Genomic DNA, 24716 nt, shown 5'->3' with positions numbered 1-24716 from the left:
GAGAGTTCCTAGGGGGTGGCGCACAATTGGCTGAGCGCTGCCCGGGTAGGGAGGGCTTAGGTCGGCAGGGGAATCCACGGCTCACCGCGCATCAGCGACCCCTGTGGCCGATAGGGCGCCTGTGGCTCTGCAGCGGAGCCGCCAGATCTGTGTTGTCCTCCGGCACTATAGGTCTGGTAGCATTGCTGTGGATCTGCAGTGCGAAAAATTACGGCTTGGAAGGAGCACGTTTAGGAGGACGCGTGTTTCAGCCTCCGTTTCCTGAGTCGGCGGGGGGGTTGCGAGCGGTGAGCCGGGGATACAGATAATAATTGGGCATGCTAAATTGGGGTGAAAACCGGGGTAAAAATAATTGGCGACGACTAAATTAAAAAAATATATATAAATAAATAAATAAATAATAATAATACAGTTGATGCTGTGATGTTCCAGCTGTCATCTACTATCTGATATAAGCCTGCTTGAGCTGGAAGCTGATTTTGCTGATGGTGCTGAATCATTTTCTAATCCATATTTAAAAAAGCAGGTTTTAATATATCTCCACACACTTACTTTAATTGACCCTGTATGTGTTAACAGCTCGTGAACAGCTGGCTTTGCAGGGTTGACGTCAGACCAGAAACACAGATTCAACTCCAGGAAGTAGCGGGGCAAATAATAAAATAATAAAAGATTTAAACAAACACAAAACACCAAACAAAAAGGCATGTTGGCCAAACAAACAGAACCAAAACAAGTATTGTGCTGGTTTTCAGCCAGCATGTATAGCAATTGTTTTCTTTAGCTTAGTTTTTACCTCCTAACTCCTCACTCGTTCTCCACTCTCGAACACTCTTCATCAAGTGCAGCCAAATGGCAGATCTTTTATAATTTGTGACCGAGGGCCTAACTAACTATCAATTATTATATTATCCCTCGGTCACATTCTGCATGGGTCTACCAAGTCTGCGTGACTGTCAGCTAGTTCAACAATCAGTAGCTGACAGTCACGCATCCTCACGAGGTTTTTAAAACAATAATAAATATAAAACAATACCATGGCGGACGGCATCTCCCTGGTCCTTGCCAAACAATAAATCAAAAACACGGCTTTTCACTGTCATATATAATCCAAATCATAATACAAAAACAATAATAAACAAAAGGGCGGTACACTCCGCCACACAGCTAAATAGATTCCAGGCTACAGATGTGCTTGATACTTAAGCAGCTTTCCATCTCTCTTCATACAACAAAGTGAATGTTTACACTGCTTTAGATAATGCAACTCAAACCATGGGGCAACACAGGTTAATCAGACAAGTCACCAGAGAATGTTGAGTTTTGTGGTGGCAAGTCAAGACCAATGCTAGATCCTGGAAGCTAATTTCATGTGATTAGTGGAAGTGGATCTAAACATTTCAAGGTATTGCAAGAATTACTAAAAGAATGTGTGCACTGTTGTTGAAATTGGATATTGGTAACTGATTTCTTAAATCAATTTTCAATAGAACTAGTCAGAACTAGCAAATATAGTTGTTGTTATAAGGTTGGACAAGGACAAGATTTACCCTGCCTGATCTCATGATAAGAGACAATAACACCTGTGTTTCCTACAAGGTTCAAATAAACAATTAAGGACCTGGTGGGAAGAAGGCTCTGGAAAGCTCAATTAAATAATTGAGGACTGGGCAATAATAAGTCCTGCAAAGGAATGTCCACAAGTGAGTGCCACTGATGTAGCTTCAGAACACCAACACCACTGATAGTTCATTTCCTGGCTTTGTTCCTCCAGGATGACAATGAGAAGTAACAGTCTGTCCTTTGTTATTTTGAAGAAAGAAAAAAAAACCCTCACAGTAAAAAAACCCTGGTTGGTAATATACTGTATATCCTTCTTTTCTGAATGTCCACTATGTCCAGAATCTCCCTTGAAGTATAAACAAGCAACACCAGATGTAGAGGAACATTTCCCACAGAGAGAAGGTGGGGTAAAAGAAACAGGCTATAAACATAACCCAGTAAAATAAACTGTAGGATCTCAAAGGAGAAACTCGGCCAAGTGGCAAGTGGGAATAGAATCCTCTCCTTTAAGAAGTGATTGGAGCGTGTAAAATAAATCTTACTTTCAAAAGAATTTTAAGAAGTAGAAAATAGGTTGACAATAATATTTAGTTCTTGGAATAGCTTTTCAGGGAAGTTCTTGGCATGGTGCTTTTATCTTCCGATAAAACATTTCCCATTACAGTCAAACTGAGAGTCTAAAAGTTATTTCCGACAACCACTGGGTGCCTTAAAGATATGGCTTCTTGTGGTTGCAGTCTAGTTTGAGCTAGATTGTGAGAACCTCAAGGAATCTGTAAGCCAAGATTCATTACGATTCAGTAAGTGGTTCTGAAGGTACAACATTTTTAGTTCGCCAGTATGTATACAAAATGAGAAATGCAAAACATTTTTTTACATAAAAACATCTACATAATAAAATGAATGTACTTTGAACTTTGCAGAAACTCAAGGGTTAATTGTATTGCACAGATGAAGTGCAAGACTTGAAAGATGTGAGCGAAAGGAATGTGGAAGCCACTTTAGACAAGAGTACAGAATGTGTGCTTAAAATCTGTGTGATCCGCTAATATATGTAAATGCAAAGACCTGGGCTGATCTTTGTCATATTTTCACAAATTATCTTTTCCTGATAGCTATTTCTTCCAATTCCTCTAGGTGGTTCTACCAGTTTAAAGATTGCATTATGATCAAATATAACTCTACAAATCAAGTTAATTGCCTCCCGTTTCAACACGATTTTGGTCTAATCTCAATGCTAAATGTCCTTTGCCTATTATAGTGGTTGCAGCAATCTAAACAATTACATAAATATTACCTGTTGTGCACTTTCAATGGATGTATATGTTTAGATGTTCAAGCAAACATGTCATTCCATTTTAAACAAATATTTATAGTGCAATACTAGGTGAAGTATTTTATTTTTGCAAGCCTTGCACCTCCTGTTAAGTGAAATTGTTCCTGTCCCTTTAAGAGCTTCTTTCCAGTCATTAAACAACTAGCTGCTTCCCAATTGAGGGGCAACTGCAGCCAGTGTCATAATTTGAATCCAACTGCACTGCTGACCTAGAAAGTGGAAGTACGGCAAGTAAACAGGCTTGCTTTAACCCAGTGTAAACCAAGACAGCACATTAAAAAATGAAAATAACATGTATTTCTTTCAAAACTATTTTGTTAGCTACAGCCACTGCAAAGGATTAACACAACATGTTACAGAATGTTAATAAAATATGTGGTTAACTGTTCTAAAACAAATCATGTTGTGCAAAGAGTGCTGTCAAGCAATTCAATAATAATCAGTGTGTGTTGTCATCGGTTCAGATTTCTATTGTCACCTGAGCTGCATTTTTAAGTAATGAGTAATAAATAATTTAAGTAATATTCCTCTTGTAATACATATTCATTGTCCCCTACAAAAATATGAATCATAATGGTAACAAAGTTGGCATATCCCGTTTGGTCACAATTGTTTATTTACATTTTTAGACATTTCAAAACATTTGAGAAGTTGCCCTGCCAAAACCTTGAAAAAAACACATGTATGCATTATAAAACAGATACTCAGATAGCAAACTTAACATGGCACATAAATATATAATTATACAAATACAGCTCATACCTAATAGTTAACTTCCTGCCATCAACGCATGGCATTTTCTTTTAAGAAAGCCTACAGTTCATCTTCTTAATAGTAGCATTCAAAATGCATTGAATGCTTCTGTGAAAAGCATGTAAACAGCCCTTATATAAAGCAAAGTTGTAGATTTAAAGCAAAACACCTTACATTTAGACTAACCTGCAAGTTAAAGACCCAATTGTACAGACAACAATGCATAAACAAGCAACTGAGTAACAAAGAAATAAGACCAGTGATATGTAGAAAGATCATCATACAGGCCAAGCACTGTACATGTTAGCATTGGGTGTTTGTTGAAGTTACTTTAAATGGAGCATTTCTTTTTTTAGCATTAGATAAAATAGCACATTAAAAGTGAACACATGTTTATCGTGTTATTGGGATTATAACTTAATCCTATTTAGAAACACATGCATGATAAAATGATATGCTTAGGAAAAAAATAACAGCAAAATATACCAACCTTACAGAAAAAAAAAATTTAAATTCAATACTAATGAAACTACTTAGCATGTCCATGTAATAACGGACAGAAAAATAACCTTTGCAATAATGGATGTATCATTTAGAAATAACTAAAATAGGGTTGTAAATATTGGTACGAGCAAGTCGGTTTTCAGAGGGGCATTTGTCAGATTTTGAACCTTTAAAACCCTGTAAATTAAGGGATTTAACTAACACGCACGCACACTTGATAAACATCCCTAATGACAAGGATTAGTATCAAGAGGAAAAAAACACCTCTGTGTTGAAACAAAAATGTAAAAATCACCAAAACAAACTTTTTCAGTCAACAGCAGGCGAAAACTATACTAAAATAGTCACTATGAATGTAATTTTGCAATTAATACTAACAGACTACATATCATAATGTTAATGTCAAATTAAATCGTATTAGGGTATTGTACAATAGAGTTAGACAATTTAAGAGCTTTCAAATAGTTTCTTGCTGATTTGTAACATTACAATTTTTACAAATACAAACCTGGTGCACTTCTCACTGGATCAAATGCTTCATGAATCTGGCCCATTGTCTTTAAACCTTTTAAAAGCTACCTGCAGATAACACTAGATTGGGTATTTTTTCCTGGATTAAAGAGAGGGGGTGGGGTTTGTAAAAATGATTTATTATGTGATGACACATAATGTAAAAGCAAAGGGTAACTTGAAGAGTCCTGCGAAGATCAAGATCAAACTTGTCAACACCAACAGGATTCCAAAGTTTGTGAAAAAATAACGATGGAGCAGTAACAATAAGGTATATCATCAACTACTCAATGCTGGTGCGGCAGAATCACTTGGATCCTTTAAGTTTTGAGATCAATCAGCTACTAGGAACAGGACAGGCTTAGATGGGCCGAATTGCATCTTCTTGTTCGTAAATTTACTTATGTTCTTACAATTTCCCGGAACTATTTTGACTAAAAATGTCAACAAGCTATCTGTGGTGCACAATTTTCTGCAGGGTAAACAGACAAGGAAGTTGAGTTGTGTAAGATATGTCTGTAAGGCCAAAGCTTCTAGATTTTATTTTAAATTTGAAAACAAAATAATTAAAAACTTACCTGGTAAGGAACTATGCTTTCATGTGCTGTTCCCCATCTTTTAGCTTCTTTTTGACCATTGAGATAATTTGCAGCTATGTGAGTAAGACAGGCAACCTGAAATAAAGAAATGTTTCTTTAATGCAGCAGTATTATTTATTTTGTGATACCAGTAGCCTTGTGTAGATTGTGTATAAGTGTGTGCCAATAAAAAGTCCTGATAAGACAAAGGTTTTCGGAGGATCCGTGAGGTTTGTCTAAAAGAGCTGTACACTGTAGCTACCAGTTGGACATTTTTATCAGATCTCCCCCCATGTCTTATCAGCAGACCTTTCTACTGTATGTAGGCCAAGTTTATAATTCAGTTTGAAGGAATCTGTTCTGCCATATCAGAGATAACTACAGGCAGTCATTTGGATAGGAGTGCAAGGCCAGATACAGTATGTCTCAAGTGTGTATATTATACCTGCATTGTTTAAAGTTTGTGAGACAAAAACAGTTTTAGAGATATAAGCAATTAGTTTTGCTGCACACTAAACAGGAGGAGGATGCTTAAATACAACACTGTACATACTTATCATGCTGACTCCTCACTGAACTGCTACTAACAGATTTGCTTGTTATTTATGCATTGTGAAATCAGTTACATTTACCTTACATGACTTGCATTTGAAGCCCAGAATAATAGCATGACGGTGCAGAACAAAATTACATGGTCAGCCTTGAGTGTCCTTTAATTTTTATTTCATCAGCCAACATCAACTTAACAAAAACCATCAGGAAAAACCCAACAAAACCTTCAGCCAAGACACACTGGCCTCTTCTACAGTGCATCACCTTACCAGTGTAGGCCAAAAGCCTATTGGTGCACACTTAAACAGGAATAATGTTATGTTAACATACTGAATTACATCCCGCTTTGTAGTTTTCCACATACTTAACTAAAAACTGAAAGAAAAAAAAAGAAAAATGTGACATTTCGAAATGTAACATGAAATACTGTACTGCTATTATGGCTTCTGTTAGACTTTTGTGATATCATTTTGTAGTTCATTTTATTACATGGTGTTAAATAAAAGATCTAAATTATGTCTATGTATTATTATTATTATTATTATTATTATTATTATTATTATGTCTCAATCATAAAATTCTAGGTGAGGCCATAGCTGTACATAGAAGTGCCTATATAACATAACCTCACTCCAAAAACGCAACTTTTGCCCTGGATTAGTAAACAAGTTATCTGCTTCAGATCACAGCTAATTGTACATTCAGTGCAGAAATATGTAACCTTCTGGCCTTTTGTATTGTGACAATGGAAACAGAATACATAGTATTCTGTTTCCATCGTCAACCTAAAGGAGCTGAGATTATTTTTACCTTACCTTAAAAAGTTACCTGGGCCAATCTTTTGTGTATTTTCGATTAATAATAATAATAATAATAATAATAATAATAATAATAATAATAATACAGAAATAAAATTCCAACCATCAAAGTGCTACTTCACGAGAGTGGGCCTGCGCCTGCAAACTAAAGAATGGAGGAATGAAGATTTAACTGCTCACCTCAGCAGAAGTACCCTGCCATTCCAATACTGCCCCCTTGTCAGTGGAGGAGAACCACACTCCCGTCAGCTTTTTTCAAAAATGAAAAATGATGATGGAGGTTCTTTGAATCATATTTGATATTGTTATTTGTATTATTATTTAATTATTTAGCTGACGCTTTTATCCAAAGCAACTTACAGAAATTAAACACAATCTAAATCACAATCTAAAAGTATGTCAGTTACAGTTCTTCAGGGAACCAGGGAGAGAGGCAGATAGATAAGTTCCTGCTTTTTGTAATTGTAACTACTACATTTGGTGACATTGTAAGGTGGTGTTTGAATTGGCTGAGTTTGTGTGTGATTAGTACCAGGTGAGTGGCTAAATTGATTAGCAGTTGATTTTGCTATTTGATTGGTTTCCACACAGTTTAGTTGGTTCTTTTGCCAAGCAGGGGTAACAACATTTATTCAAGCAGCTTATTTTAGCGCCAGCACGAAGCGCCAGCCAACAGAAGAGCCTCAACAAAAGAGCCGGGAGTCTAGCTGTGGGAGTCCAGCAAGGGGAGGCCTGCGCTGAGACGCTGTTCGACTAGATCCGAACCTACCAGCGCTCTGGAAGAAGCCATCTACTAGTCAGGTCTGTATCCTCCACCCCACTGCTCCTACTGTGCCTTTTGTCTTGCTTGTCCTGCTATGACTGTCTCTCACATCCCTGTTCTGTCCTCCCGTCCTCGTCCTCTGCCCTCCCTCCGCTACTGCTCCTCCAACCCCTCTAACCTCATTTCTCTGCCTCTCCCCCCCTCCCGCACACTCTCTGGTGCACTCTGGAACTGTCACTCTTCTGCTAACAAAGCTGATTTCATCTCTGCCTTTGCCTCCCACCTCTCGCTCGATTTCCTTGCTCTCACTGAAACCTGGCTGTCCCCTGATAACACTGTTACTCCTGCTGCCCTGTCCTCTCTCTACGTCCTGTCCCATACCCCGCGTCTCACCGGACGGGGAGGTGGGACGGGTCTTCTCCTCTCTCCCTCCTTACTCTTTTCTGTCCCCTCTGATCTCACCTCCCTCTCTGTCACTACCTTTGAATTTCATGCAGTCCAACTAACCTCTCCCTGTCAACTCCTGCTCATTGTTTTGTACCGCCCCCCTGGGCCTCTCACTCACTTTCTGGATGAACTCGACTATCTACTCTCCTCCCTCCCCTCTCTGTCTACCCCGACTGTCCTGTTGGGTGACTTCAACATCCATCTCTCCAACCCCAGCCACTCTGCTGGATTCCTCCCTCTCCTTCACTCCTTCGACTTCTGTCTCTCTCCGTCCCCTCCTACCCACAAAGCTGGCCGTCAACTGGACCTCACCTTCTCCAGGGCCTGCTGCCCCTCCAACCTCTCTGTCACCCCCCTGGACCTCTCTGATCACTATTTCATCTCTTTTTCTCTGTCTCTCCCCCCTCTCCCTGCTCCTCCTACCCCCACTGTCACCTCTCGCCGTAACCTCCGCTCTCTCTCCCCCTCTGTCCTTGCCTCCACTGCTCTCTCTCACCTCCCTCCTATCGACTCCTTTTCACAACTCTCCGTAGACTCTGCTACCTCCACCCTCTTCTCCTCACTCACCTCCTCCCTCGACTCCCTCTGTCCCCTCACCTCCCGACCCGCTCGCCCCTCCCCTCCCCATCCCTGGCTCTCCTCTGTGCTCCGCTCGGCAAGAATCACACTGCGATCTGCTGAAAAGAAATGGAAGAGAACCAAACTCCCTGCTGCCCTAGACCTTTACCGCACTCTTCTCTCCTCCTTCTCCTCTACTCTCTCCTCTGCTAAATGTGCTTATTTCCAATCTGTAATCCAAGCCTCCACTAACAACCCACGTAAACTATTCTCTACCTTCTCCTCCCTCCTAAACCCTCCCCCCCCTCCTCCTCCCTCCTCTATCTCCCCTGACGACTTTGCCTCCTTCTTCTCTTCTAAAATCTCAGATATCCGCAAACTCTTTAACACCTCTCCCTCCCCCGCACCCCCTCCTGCTCCAACCCCTACACCCACTACATCCCCTACTAACTCGCCCTCCCTCTCCACCTTCTTGCCCCTCTCAGACTCTGACCTCTCCTCCCTGCTCCAGGGTCACAAACCCACCACGTGTGCCTTGGACCCCCTCCCCACTCACCTCTTTCAAGCTGCTGCTCCTGCTCTACTCCCCTTCATCTCCTCCCTCCTCAACACCTCTCTACTTTCTGGCATCTTCCCCTCTGCCTTCAAAAAAGCCTCTATCACTCCCCTCCTCAAAAAACCTACCCTCGACCCCACCTCCCTCCAGAGCTACCGTCCTGTCTCCCTCCTACCCTTCCTCTCCAAAACCCTCGAGCGGACTGTACACCGCCAGCTCTCTGCTTTCCTGTCCAACCACTCTCTGCTTGACCCTCTCCAATCTGGCTTCCGCTCTGCTCACTCCACTGAAACCGCCCTTCTCTCTGTCACCAACTCACTTAAGTGTGCCCGAGCTGCCTCTCTCTCCTCTGTCCTAATTCTCCTCGACCTCTCTGCTGCCTTTGACACTGTTGATCACTCTATTCTACTATCATCTCTTGCTGACCTGGGGATCTCTGGCACTGCTCTGGCCTGGTTCTCCTCCTACCTCTCCAACCGCACTTACCAGGTAACCTGGCGTGGAGCAACCTCCACACCTCACCCTCTCTTGACTGGAGTCCCCCAAGGGTCAGTCTTGGGTCCTCTCCTGTTCTCTCTCTACACCCGCTCCCTGGGCCCCCTCATCGCATCCTATGGTTTCTCATACCATTTCTATGCTGATGATGCTCAGATTTTCCTCTCCTTCCCCACCTCTGACTCCACCATCTCCTCCCGTATCTCTACCTGTCTGTCTGCTATTTCCTCCTGGATGCACTCGCATCACCTCAAACTCAACCTCTCTAAATCTGACCTCCTTTTCTTTCCCTCCTCCTCCCCCTCCTCTGATCTCTCTATCTCTGTTCCTCTGGAATCTACCACACTCTCTCCCTCTTCCTCAGCTAAAAACCTTGGAGTCACCCTGGACCCCTGCCTCTCTTATTCCCAGCACATCTCCACTCTGGCACGCACTTGCAGATTCTTCCTGAGCAACATCCGAAGAATCCGACCCTTCCTCACCAACTATGCTACCCAGCTCCTGGTCCAGGCCCTGGTACTCTCCCGCCTAGACTACTGCAACTCCCTCCTGGCTGGCCTCCCTGCGTCCGCCACCCGTCCGCTCCAGCTCATCCAGAACTCTGCTGCTCGCCTGGTGTTCTCTCTACCTCGCTTCGCCCACGCTACTCCACTACTCCGCTCGCTCCACTGGCTCCCGATCACCGCTCGCATCCAGTTCAAGACTCTTGTACTAGCCTACAGATGCCTTGATCAGACTGCACCCAGCTACCTCCAGACCCTCATCTCTCCCTACACCCCCACTCGACCTCTCCGCTCCGCCTGCACTAGAAGACTGGCTCTACCTCCGCTACGCTCCCCTGCCTCCCGAGCCCGCTCCTTCTCCACCCTTGCTCCGCAGTGGTGGAACGACCTTCCTACAGATGTCAGGACTGCCCAGTCCCTGACCACATTCCGGCGCCTCCTTAAGACTCACCTCTTCAAACAGCACCTGTAGAACTCCTCTGTTGTATCCTGGGACACTATCACCCTTCATTTAAATATGCTTTATTTTGCTCTTATCTGCCCCCTATTTTACTGCATTTAATCCTGTACCTCAGAATATTGTAATCTCCCAAGTGTTTAATCTGTAGTATTTTGTACTTAATCATATCCTGATGTAACTATCACTACTTAATCATATCCTGATGTAACTTTCACTATTATCTGCTGTATTATTGAATTGTGGTTTGTCACACTTGAGAATTATTGTATTTCTTGTTCTTATTGTATGACTTATATTGTAACACTTGAATGTATTTGTATTTGCTTGCGATTGTAAGTCGCCCTGGATAAGGGCGTCTGCTAAGAAATAAATAATAATAATAATAATAATAATAATAATAATAATATTTATTAAGAAGTGCATTTTCAAGATACAGGGTCTTGTCTTTTTTTCTATTATTGCAGTAACGTTACTGTAGCAATGAACTAATAAATAAATTAATGAATTGTATATACTCAAAATGCCCATCATCCTCCATTGTCAGTACAATACTACAGTTCAGAATGACTAACATTGTGGTTCTGACCTCAGTTCACAGCCACCACGGTCTTGAAAACACAACTCTGATCTTGGTATTTAATCTATACAATACCAATTTAAAAATTACTCTTTAATGGTGTCTAAAAATACAAAGATAAAACATGTCTAAAATCGATAGGCCATTGAGTTCATTCATCCCAGATGACACTTCTGCATGTGACACCAGGCAGACTGTAGTCCAGCAACGTGAGAAGCTATCTGTAAAAGTTAGCTCAGGGGAACTCTTGAGTGACAATAATGAATAGGGGCATCTACTGACTTTTATCAGGGTGCACTCTGTGCTGCTACCTGACTGGAAAGAATGATCACGCCAGCCAAAGATGTAAACAATGCTACCAAGCTTCAACACAGATCAGATATATCTTACAGGTATTGTTATAACTTATATAGACAGGAAACTGGCTCTTTAAGAGCAAGTTGGTAAGGGGTACAAAATAACATTATAGTTAAAGTTGTAAACAGCCTCACGAAAAAACAGTATCATACTGTGACACGGTGAAGGACATTTAGTTGTGATGTTCGTCTTCCTGACAGACGGAGGGGCTAAAGCCACTAACTTCCTTCCTTTATCAGGATGGAACAAAGGCTGGTTTACAGCAGCCATCTTTATAAGGTCAGCCATTTAGATGCTTCCAACATTCCCTTCTCCAATATAAGGATTAAGGGGATTAAGGGGATTAAAGGGGGGGGTTGATGTATATAAAGGGACTGTGATGGCTTGGAAGTTTGTTGTGTTTGGGAACCAAAGGAAAAGGAGGGGGCAGGGAGTGTATAAATTACAGCATTGTGTAGTTCAATAGTTTAGAATACTTGTTCACACAAGAGATTATAAAAGCAGTTACTGAATCTGAACCTAAAATCAGCAAGTTAAAATGCATTTGGAAATCTTAATATCTGGTCCTCCATTTATTTCCAATGCATTTAAAACACATTTGGGGGAAACTTAACTCCAAAATTATATTATAACCAATAGAAAAACACATGTTAATGTTACCAAACTTGAAATAAACTAATTAAGAATACCTAAGAGTGCTTGACCTAAATTCATGATTTTTTTACTAACTTAAATGGGCATTTTTCTCCTTTCAGAAAAACTGGTGCTAACGACACTAGAGTAAACTGGTTCATGAATTTCCCTCATGCAGTCATGCTATCGGACAGAAAACTACATTGACAGACGTATGGTGCCACATTCACCTTGCAATTACTCTAGTGTAAAGTTAGCTAATGTTAACAATTGTTTTGGTTTGCTTGGTTGTTCTGAAATGCCCTTGCCTAATTTGTGCCATGTTGGTACTGTCTGCTTAAACATCACAGTTATGTTGCTTGTTTTTAATGAAAAACTGCACTTGTTTTTTTCAATGCTGAAAATGAACAGGTGAAAAAACAATTTAAAAAAACACACTGCAGAATGTTTTGATATACACTCAAGTGCTGGCTTGCAGCCAGTGTATTCCTTGGATGAGCTTCTGGCCATTTGCTTCCCTTGCAGGGCTTCTTGGCTGGTCGGGTGTCCTCAGAATCACTTTGCGAAGTTTGTGCTGGGTTTGTCTTTGTCTATCTGAGAAAGCTCAGAGTATTATCCTACAAAATACTAAGTATTTTGTAACATCTCAAAACCTTATACAGGTGGTATACCGAATACCTTCCTCTCAATACAGTGCAGAGTATTATTCTGTTCTATAGCGGTGGAAAGCCAGGCCATAATCTTCCACACAAAACAATTGTGAGATATCAGGTGGTGATGCAACAACGTTGTACTATTTTGTGTCGCAACACCCAAAGCTTTTCTATAGTCTGAATGGCTTTGATCATTGCACAGCTCAGTTCAATTGGATGATTAGAGTGCCTTTCTTTCAGCAGAGTTGCTGTGAACTCTTTCCTGCATTTAATGTATATTCCACATTACTAGTCAGTTTTCATTCTCTTCAGGTGCATGAAGACTCACATACCCTCATAAAAGATAACAGTCTTTCCCGGTTTACCTTTTTATACATTTTATACATTTTATAGCATTAAAGTCCTGCTGTGTTACTTGTGGACCCCTATAGCACGAATGAGGCTCACTAATGATGTTCACATGGAAAACTTGACTCTTCCAGGGTTACTTATCTTCACCTGTAGCATCGTTGTGCTAATTCATAGATGACAACATAGGGTTGCAGCACTGTGACTTATCTAGTCCCTGAGTAAGAAGACTGGTTACTTCTTAAAAAGCATTTTTGTCAAGCTTATATTCAACACTAGTTTTTTATTTTTTTATTTTTATATTTTCTACCTTGTTTCTCTTTTTAATTGCTTAGGTTATGATAATCACCGGAAGCCATGAGTACAGTGTATACTAGTTCAGAAAGCTCTGTGTGAAAAAAAGCACTTTTTTAGAATGGGCCCACTTTACTACAGTACACCAGAGCATAGCGGAATGCATAATTTCTTGTGCCCTTTAATCTTTTTTTTTTTTTGCTCTATACAAGCCTGTGACAAAGAGCAAAGGTATTTGAACTGTAAATCTCCCTCCCGACCAGAAAAGGCGCTGTGTAAGGCTGGTTGTGACATCCTGTCAAAAAGCCCCAATAAAAAGACACCTTCGTTTGTTGATGCATTAGGTCAGTCATGATGGAAGACAATAGTAATTCATCAACATCCATAAGGAATGCATATTCAATTAGCATTAGCTGTCACAAGGAAGTGTACCTAGATGCCCAAAAAGGTTTATTAATGGAGATGCAGCAGATCATACTGTCCTGTCATCTTTAAAGAACAGCTTGACAGTTCTAAAGTAATTGTAAAATGTTTAAATCTTAGTTCTGTCTGTACTTTAATATGTGTCAATGATTTAAATGTCAGTATTTAATAATGTCCTATTGGAGCAATGGTCTTTACACCCACATCAGCGAAAACAATATGGCAAGAGCAGGCTGCTTTGCAATATGTGCTGATTCAGCATTAGCAAGTAAGTGTAAAATGGCTTGGACCCAGTGCAAGCCAAGTCCAGAAGATGTTTATATTTTAAATCATTATTGTAATGTCTTCATTGTTAACGTCCCAGCTTTTTATAACAGACTAAAATATGTATAACAGTTTAACATTTTGTAATAAGCTAAAGCATCCAAGAAAGAATTGGTTACCTATACAAACAACTTCTTGCTGTCTGTGTCCAAAGGCAATTAAATGAAAATGTCTTAAATCTAAAATGTCTGAATAAACAATAAACATCCAAAATATAAGCGCATTAGTCAAAATTAAGTTACATATAAAACAATTTAACACAATCTGCTATCAATATATTAAACCTTAGTTTTAAAATCCATCTTGTGATTCATTAAAAAACTATTATGCAACATATTTTGGTTTGCCTCTGAAGTCCATAACAACAGCACATATTCATAACAACAATATAGCATTGGTACATACAGCAACCCTCCATAGCAACACCTCTGACCTCTTTTTTTTCTCTGATTTCTGAAGACAAGCTTAAACAAATTTTAAATCAAAAAGATGTTTACAACATGAAAGCTGTAAATGTATTGTTATCTTTCAGCAATACCTGCCTTTAGCTTTGGGCAATATAATCCCCTGTCAGACACTATATCCCCCTCATGTACACAAATAAGTCCTTTGAATTGCGGGGGTGTTAAGTGGATTTCAGAAATACATTTAGCTCTTAATGAACGGGTTGTAGAATTCTGTTTTAAAACCAGGAGAATGAAAATGGAGGAAATACTATAAAGCTGAATTTAACCCGTGAATATGTTCAGGGCTACTTTGTGACCCTGTGTAATTAGGTATAGCTTGTTCTGTCCTGTCATTTATATGTTAGATACAATGTTCAGCAGGGTCGCTAAAGCAAATCAATGTTTTGTTTTCTCTGTATTTTGGGCACTCAAGCTTTTACTGTATCTGTCAATCGCCCACATTTTGCTAACTTAATTTAAAAGAGGGGGCAAAAAGTGTTTTCAAATGTAATGCATTTTGGTTAAACAAAATGCACTATAAAGAAAGACTACACAATGCTATAGACAGAATATAGAACTATATAGAATATAGAATACAGAACTAACTAAGGTGTAAAACAATGTTGTAATACTGCTCCCTCTGGTGGAGTAATGTAAACACTGCTTAACGGTTAGTTCGTCCAGGTCAAAGGAGAAAACCAAACCGAAACTGGAACCAAATTTTTTGTACAATGAAAAGGTGTTGGCAGTTTCAACACTAAACTAGTGGTATTTTCAGGAGCTCATTGCACACTTTGTTGCATATAGACAGTTCATATTAACATCCCTTAATAATTGTAATATGGTACATAAATCAATGGCAATATTTACCTGATTGATTTGGGCAGCCCTCAGTAGGGATACCCATGGTTTATGTATATGTAGTCTGTTGCAAAATTACTCTCTGTAGACCTAATAAAAAATCAACCAATGCCTAAAACAGCCAAATGCAAAAGTACTGAAAGAAAATATAATGTTGGTTTAGGTCACAAACAAGCATGAAACTGGAATAAGCAGTGATCTGGGCAAAGCTGCAAAACAAGCTAAGGGATGCGGTGGACAAATATCTGAAAGCTGCTTTAAAAACATAACCGACTTGCATCCCTAATAAAATAGTGGCACAGTTGAATGGCATAGTTCATTAACAATGCATAAAACAGGTACAAGAATGCACCCTGCTGTCCAATTACATGCCACACTGACCACTATGGACCACTATCAGAACAGCCTTCATTTCACTGTACTCTGTAGGGCTTCCACGACTGGATTGTTAAGACCATGTACCCTTTAATGTTAGGGCAGGGCAGGATTAACTGAAACCTGGCTCCAGCAAATGTATTTTGGTCACTTCTAAAGAACAACATGATTAAAGTAATCATAAGATATTTAGATAGAAACTATTTAGACAGGTGTCAATGCCCCCTGTGGGATTCAACCTCTATATCCAAAAGTAACAGCAATTAGTGCTGGTAAGAACTGTATGCAAACAAGTATGTCAATTACATACATCCCCTTCTACAGTAAATTCAATCTGACATTCTCAATAAATAATGTTATTATCAAATGTCATGACAATTGGATAGCGGTTCTCCAGATCTATGCAAAAATGTAAGTGTGACAAACAGACAGATGGAAAGATGTACAGACAGACACCACCACAGTATACCCTGAGTGTCATACTCTCAATATAGTATGCTTAATAATGTAAACACCAAGTTCCATCACAAGTGAGTAACAACTGTCTTTATTACACTGCACATACATTATATAAACTGTCATTTATTGTGCGTGAGTCTGTCATCACCCTTGATTGTGCCAGATTATAACTGTTGAATCTAAAACAATAATCCCTGATGGCAAAGGGCATTGTCAAAAAAGAACAGAAAGAACAGACACTAAAACCAAAGATCCCTTTTTGGTCAAGTTAAATGTAGACATTACACCTACTGCACACCTACTTAAAACGTTTGATACTTTTATACCAAAAATAAATACTAAATACTGATTAAACTAACTCAATATAGTAATCTTTTTTAGAGTCCTGGTTGCAATTAAAATACAGGAAGGATAGCCAAACCTCCAAGAGAATTCTGAACCACAACAGAAGAATACAAACAATTACATAATTAGAACCACATCCCAATCCCACATCCTTTTTATTTACGGGTATCATCCAAAGGACACTGTTCAGATGCAAAAGTTTCAAGGTCTTGAATTATAAATTATGATCAAAATGACAGAAACTTGAAAGGGTTGTGGACATGTAAGGGTTTACATTTTAAATAGTGTGACAAAGAAACCCACTGTCCACTCTGAAACCACATCCAGACAGCTCCTCCGTGCCTTCCATTCTGCTGTACATTCATTCAGAGCTATACAGAGCTCACACACAGAACAGGCAGTGTTGGGAGGCAGTGCTAGGCACATCTCGGAGTGCACGCTTCACTGTCTATATACTCAGTTTTCTATAGCATATTTAACTTATCAAACAGCAATTTAATTGTTTTGATGCAGTCAAGCTTAATCCTGTAAACAGGATCCTTAAATGCTTTAATGTATTCCTCTTGTTAATAATAATAACAAAATGCTTTTAGAAACTGACCAATAAAGGGCCCCCAACAAACTTATGCGTACGGGGCTTTATAAAGTGATACATTCAAGATGTATTTGTGACGTTTTTCTTGGCATATGTTATAAAATCACTGTATTTTATTTTAAATCAACAATCCATTAACCATTTTAAAACAAATACTCTTTGAGTGGAAAAATGGTTTGGGATTAATCAGACTTACATTTTATATAAGCAGTAAACCTCCTACATATTTCCTTTAATGTTAGAATCGATTTTAATATATTTAGGAGCTTAACTTTCTGCTGTTCATCAGAATCATTTTAATATAGGAGCACATATACTACGGAGGTTGCGTTTGTATTTTAGAGACAAATGAGTTGATTATTATTGGCTTCACTCCTGTAGTAATGTCAGCATTTTCTATTTCTATTACAGTTGCTGTGCATCCTGCTGTATGTAATCATCCGAGTCCAAATAAAAAAAAAAGTTGTTTCAGGCTTTTTTTTTTACCAGCAAGACATTTGTGTTATTATACCCTGGTGATTTAAAATATGTGTCGTTTATGTGGAGTGTTTATTGATCAAGGTTGTGAAACTGTCATAGATTTTTTGTTTAACTTATTGCAATGTCTGATGCTACAAGACTGCCTTGGAATCTTTGTGTAGCTCAAGGATTATTCCAAAACACCTTACAGCTTTATTAAGCCTACTGCTTTATACTGAAAAAAGAATAATCACAGTGTTGCCACATGTGCACAAGAATATATACTATATGCATGCTAAGACAATATATACAGTGGTTCCAACAACACATAACATGTTTTTTCCACAGGTGAACTATCACATTTAGCCTGGGAAACACATGAGAATAGTAAATATTATCCTACATATTAAATCAAGAGCAGCAAATTGTTACTGTTTGCCTGTAATGCAGAATAAACAGGATGCAGCACTTAAAGAGGTGGAAGATGGAAAGAAATCCCTCCTGTGGCAATATATACACATAGCAAACTGAAATTCACTTGGGGGGGTTCATAGGACCTTATTCTCAGAGAAGGATTGTCTTTAAAAACATTTCAATATGTGAAATAAGGCAGCTTTAACCTGTGCAGTTTGTTTAAACATACACATCAGCAATAGACTTCAGTATCAGTCTATTTTAACCTTCATAACTGTACCAAGTCCCTAAATTAAGCCACCTTCAGTGCTGTAAAACCTGATTTTAGAAAATGACCTGCGATCACATAACAAAGTGCACCAAAAATGTATTTTTAAATAATATTCATACATCATTCTTGATGTTAAATTATAATGCCTCTTTTGTCTGTTCCTGATGATGCTCTTGAAAACAAAAATTATAATAAATGTGTGTATACTTCCTAAACGCACTTTATCATACACTCCAAATAAAATAAAGGGTAATATCTGTATTTATTGAAAATGTGTTTAATTTCAATGCAGACATAGGTTTCAATCATTAGATGGTGCAAAATTAATTTGAATTGATGAGACAAAGGAGGAGTGCCAAACTGGAAAAGAATAATGACGTAACCAAAAATGCAATACAGTTACTGATTCAATGCTTTGAACTTTACTAGGCATGAGCACACACATCGACAATCCTAAAACAGTATATTAGATCGTTGTGTACCTGGGATGAGAGTAGATTACAGTCAATGTGTTGCCCCTTTCCTGTCTTGTGTCTCTGTAGTAATCCAGCCATGATCGCTCCATGTGTGTACAAACCAGTGGCAAGATCAGTCATTGCCACCCCCGGCCTGACTGGATCACCGTCCTAAACAGGGAACATGAGGTATGAACATCACGGCATAAACATAAACCTGTGCTCAGTAGTCAAAAGGCTCTCAGTCACATATTCACTCTCTGCTGTGCAGTCTAGTGACATTCTCAATAGGTTATCGTCATATGAGAGACTGTGCTCTATACTGAAACACCAGGTACAGACAACATCTCATAATAAAGCCCCATGCAAAATTAAAAATATCACCACTTACACTATTAAACTGTTTCATGCACTGCACAATCATTTGCTTCAAATGTTCTTAGAGATTTCACACTGCAGCAACCTAAATTTATATTACAGGCTGTATGTGTGCAAGTGCAATCATAGCTGTCATCTCTTTTTTATTATGAGAAGAACCAGTATGGCACTTTAAAACCTAACCTGGGGGGGCTTTAAAACCAGAAACCAGTTTTCAGTGTTTGATCACAATCATCAAGAGAATCAAGGAATGCTGCTGTAGGTGGAGCCGGCTGCCTAATAGTGGGCAATGTCGCCTATAAGATTAGTCTATGACCCACAATTGTATAGAGAACATTGTGATACTGAAGGAGCCACTGTTAGAATGAGGCATTAAACTGTGGTCTACTTTGAGTACACTGAAGATACTCTGACTGTTTTAAAGAAGGTCCTGGGTGAACCTGTTGCCCTGATCAAATTTCAATACCCAAATTCTGCCTTGGCTAAACTCTCGCTGCCCTAGAAAACATAAACAAGCATCCAAACATCTTTAAAGAATGGTCATTTAGTAAACTATGAAAAACGATAACATCGACATGCAAATAAATCTACATCCAAAGGCAAAGGCACATTTTATGAGAAGAATAAAACAATTATGAAGGAATACAATTATCAAGACCTCAGAGAAACTGTCATTTCTTCCCCAACTGTTGCAATGTTGAATGGAAATGGAAAATGGCTAGACAAAAACACAGTTTCAGGGGGACAGAAATTACAGCTGCACACCCAACTTCAGATAATCAGCTTTTAGAGTTGGCTGGAATTTTTTTTTTTTGTTTTACTAAAATAGTAAGAATGGAAAATTCAGAAACAATACAAGAATAGGACATTAAACAGGTACACAATTAAAGGTTATGAAAATGTAGATGATACAAAGTTCCCCTGAGAAAACAATAACTTTGTGGAGTAATGGTAATAAAGAATAAATGAGGTTCTAACCTGTGGACCAGTTATGTGCATAAGTCCTGAGACAGCACATGCTATTGAGTCATACCCAGCTCGGTGGGACATTGGTCCTGTTTGTCCATAACCTGGGAACGCACAAGCAATTACGAATGTTATCTTATTGACACTAAAATAGAAATGTCCAGCCACTCTTCTGGCTAACAACATACACATGTCATAAAAATAAATGTCTTGTTCACTTATGAATACTGTAATTACTTAGCACGCCACCTCACTGGGGAAGAAATAGCCAATAATCATTTATAAAGAGAAGTGCTAAGCTTCTAGTAAAAGTCACTGTAGGTATTACAAACGAACTTCAGATGTAGCCTGGTTGATGGAGAGGGTCCACAGGTAAGAATTATTCTGATATGCTGCCTTCGTGAGGTTAAATGTATTGTCTGCCTACTGAGTGGAAGCTCAGAGCACATTATCAGCCCTAAGTATGCTGATAAAATGTTACACAAATAATAATGATAACAAAGGGTTAAGCTACTGTATTGTTTTCCATCAAAAACTACAACCAGTTTAGTTATTTATTTTAAACCCCAAGTAACTGTGGGTCAATTCCAATCAAAATTATGAGCACAGTAGATTTATTTTATTTCCCCGGTAAATTACTTTAAATAACAGTGACTGTGGTAGGAAACTTGGCACAACACTTTACACATAGTTTTGGCAGAAACTGTATATTTTGCACAATAGTTACATGATAAGCTAGTTACGGTTTAAAACGTTCTGATAAGAAGAATAAAATTGAGAAAATACAGTATCCCCTGCACATGACAAAGAAAGAGTTTTTTAAGAGTTCTTGGAACACAATAAAACACTTTCTATTTTTCAAACCTACATCAGGTTTTGCTCCATCAATTTCTACACGGCAAAATCGTTTTATTCAACCACATAATTTTAGGAACATGGTGTTAATGGGAACCATATGTTGGTGCAACTTGAGTGTATTTGCACAGTTAACTATATGCACCATGAAACCCAAACCATCAAAAAAAGGGAAGAAATGAAAGTGTGTTTTATATTATAATGATTAAAGAGCACAAACTGTACTGATTTTAACACGTGTGGATTATATTAAAACAAGTTGTACCTCAGTCAATTGAATTTATTAGCTTTTCATCAAGCTGTACTTTTGAAGCCTTTATATGTGAACATATAATTCCACTGCTGTCAACTACTGATAACTTTGCAAAACTGTAGTCACCAATATCTAAAATCGTGTAAGTCAACTAAGTTCCAACTATAGAAAATATTTAGGCATCTTACAAAGATTGTAAAGATTAGTATAAACCATCTTAAAATGTTACTAGACAACTGATTTGTGATATTTTACAATGTGAATATGGTCCTGGATTATTACAGAATTGCTTTGTGCAATGTTCTGTGAATTCAATGTTTATCATTGTTAGTCATGCAAGACAATATATACAGTACATGTCAAATTATAAAAGGGGACACATGACAGATGTACTTCTGAAAGTGATCAAGTGGAAATGAGGCAGAACTAGTTTTGTTTTCTTTATATATATAATCAGATTTCTCTCAGATGTTTTATTCTTCTTTGTCATAAAAAATGCTATTGATGTTGTAATTCTTGATAGTATTATAATGATCTGTTGATGTAATACTGAAATACTGATAGAACTTTTTTTTTCCTTCACATATGCAAATTTAAAACAGAAAATAATAATTTCTGATCAATTTTACTCACAATTGGAATTGCGTTGCCTTTCCTCGAGTGACATACATCAGTTTAAAAACATAGCGTGTCTGCATGTAATATTACTTGTTCCTAGATTGTGACTGGAATATTCTTGATATCCCCAATGGGTAATAGGAGGCTGTGTGGTCCAGTGGTTAAAGCAAAGGGCTTGTAACCAGAAGGTCCCCGGTTCAAATCCCACCTCAGCCACTGACTCATTGTGTGACCCTAAGCAAGTCACTTAACCTCCTTGTGCTCCGTCTTTCGGGTGAGACGTAATTGTAAGTGACTCTGCAGCTGACGCGTAGTTCACACACCCTAGTCTTTGTAAGACGCCTTGGATAAAGACGTCTGCTAAATAAACAAAAATGGATATCCCTTTGATAAAGATTGTCCTTAGCAAGTTTCATGATAATTGGATAAGTGGTTCTCCAGATAGTGTGATAGAAATGCAATACAAAAGTATGTATTGCATTTCTATCACACTATCTGGAGAACCACTTATCCAATTATCATGAAACTTGCTAAGGACAATCTTTACCACAAGATACAGAGACGCATCAGCCTTGTCGATTCATAGTACCTGCGACACATGTTTTCATGTATGGTGAATGTTATCTACTTTAAGTTTTTAATTTACTGACAATTGTTATCAATATTTAGATTTTACACATATGGTCTGTTACAGTAGATAACACAAAGTTAGATCTCCGTGCTGAATTATAGAAACGACAAAATGCGAAAGTAACAGGGTGAAGGCTGGGCACAAACTGGCGACCCCGCACACCGCAAGCAAGGGTGTTTTTTTAGAGCTGTTAACCTCATCTTATCTCACCGACAGCAGTGTATCACACATCACTGCCCATTACAGTACATATGCATCTCTTTTGTTCATGTCTGTAGCCCCCAAAAAATTTAAAACAGCAGGGAATATCTTTTGCAGTGTTTAAAAGGATTGGAGATCTGCCACCTAGATCACACCCCAGCTTCACTCCAAAGCTTGTTGTGTTTGTCATACTTAGACCACACAAACAGACTAGTTTTTTAAAAAAAATAACAATTACAAATTAAGTTTTTGTTGGCGTGATCTCTCTAAACGTAAATACACTTTCTTTTTAATGTAATTAATAATGATTTAAATGATCGGCACAATGTAAATAGGTCATTTATAACCTTTGTAAGAAACAGAGCTCTATAAAAGCTATAACCCAGGCAGACTAAGTACTGGTAAATGTGTGGTTTTTTTTTTTTCTTTTGTAAACAAAAGTAGAAAATATGCCACTGATCAAGTTCAAACGATTAGTAGGAAAGCCAAAAACAAGGTGATTATAAACTCTGTGTATAAAACATTCCCTTGCATGTATAACGTACACATTAAATCTGATCTGTGTTTTTTTTTTAATAGACTTAAAAAAAGAAGACATTCAGCTGCTGTTTAAAAATAAAAGAAACATATGCTGGTTAAAAAAAAAGAGAAGATGTACAGTTTCTTTAAAACTACCAGTTTCCCATTACTGTTTAATTCCTAATAAAGCAAGTTTTAAAATCTTTGAAACGAAACCATTTCTGTGACAAAATTAATGCCCGGGGTCCTTACTCACAGAGATAATCCCATGAATATTTCTTATGTGACAGTAGATCAGTATAGTGGCTTAAATATTTGAAGTTTGTTACTTTAAAACTTTGCTGACAGAAACACCGGTTACTTCTCTATTCCTCTCTCCCTGGAGTTTCCAGTAAGTTTTCCCATTCCCACGATCATATTTGCAGGCCATTTTGTTACTGATCAAAATTACTCATAACATGAAGTACACTATGGTAGTATGAAGTACAAAAAAGAGAGTTCAGAAAGACCAACTTGAAAACTGCATTAACAATAGCTAAACAGACTCCAGGAATACTTTCGATATTAACAAGGAATTAACAAGGAATCAACAAGGAATGAGTACCAGTATACAAGAATTTGAACATGTTTATTCCTTATTTTTAGTGTTTCTTACCTGAAAGATAATTTACTTTACTTTTGCAGGGACATTACACACCTGAAGCGACAATGATGCAATGCGACAGATTGGAAAACCACCTGATCCCAGAAGCATATGTATATACATTATTTTAAATACATATTTTCAAATGAGCTCAATTTCATCCCAAAACAAATATAAAGCTATTAAATTGCTATTGACAAGACTACGATCAAGACGGGTACATATCCGTCAACACGATGTGAAAATCATGAGCGTCTATATGGCAATAAAATCATATATTCCAGGCATATCCCGTTCCTTCGAAATGGACGCCCATAAATAATCTTTCATCTCTATCTTTATAATTGTGATGACTTTTGTCATAAAGCTCTGGGTAGTTTTCCCCGGCAAGTATTATTATTCCTCCATTATTTTGGGTGCTGCTTCACCCTGGTGGACAACATGCATTGAAGCGGTTCTCTGATTGCTCAACTACCTAGATGACCCCGCAAAGAAATCAGTAAAAACAGGATTCAATCCTTTGCGTCGCTGCGGTGTCGCCTGTCGTGTAGCCTAGGGTGTGAAAGATACTTATCAAAAGTATAACACATGTGCAAAAGGCAGATTCGATATAAAGTGCTCCCTCGATATAAAGTGCGGATTCGATATAGAGTGATATAAAGTGCTCTCTCTTAGTATGAAAGACAGACAGACAGACAGACAGACAGACAGACAGACCAATGAGCCAACAGACGGACGGATCAGCGTATAAGGGTCTGTGACAGGCACCTGCCGTGTGGGTGTGTGCATTCGCTGTTTGTGACAGGCAGGAGCGCGAGACAGAGGCTATAGTTGATACGCCCCGCAGGCGAACAGGTTTTATTTACACAGACTATAGCTCACTGTACAAAAACTATCAAATAAAAGGGGCCTTGAAAATGGCGTTCGCTGCTCCTAACTCATGGAGATCCCGCTTATTCACCTCACT

General features: G+C 38.6%; 1 protein-coding gene across 2 annotated transcripts in view; it reads right to left on the bottom strand.

Moving 5' to 3' along the window:
* The window catches only part of LOC117435489 (succinate--hydroxymethylglutarate CoA-transferase-like), a 165312-nt gene that overhangs the window by 125623 nt on the left and 14973 nt on the right, over window positions 1-24716 (bottom strand). For both annotated transcript variants that reach the window (XM_059018736.1, XM_034058688.3), the window contains exons 7-9: window positions 20042-20133; window positions 18713-18856; window positions 5245-5340 (exon numbers count right to left, since the gene is read on the bottom strand). In XM_059018736.1, the coding sequence (XP_058874719.1) occupies window positions 5245-5340; window positions 18713-18856; window positions 20042-20133 (332 nt within the window). The remainder of the gene's footprint in view (window positions 1-5244; window positions 5341-18712; window positions 18857-20041; window positions 20134-24716) is intronic.

This window comes from Acipenser ruthenus, chromosome 3, assembly GCF_902713425.1.
Source record: "Acipenser ruthenus chromosome 3, fAciRut3.2 maternal haplotype, whole genome shotgun sequence".
NCBI classification, from domain to species: domain Eukaryota; kingdom Metazoa; phylum Chordata; class Actinopteri; order Acipenseriformes; family Acipenseridae; genus Acipenser; species Acipenser ruthenus.
This window is presented reverse-complemented; position numbering and strand designations above follow the sequence as displayed.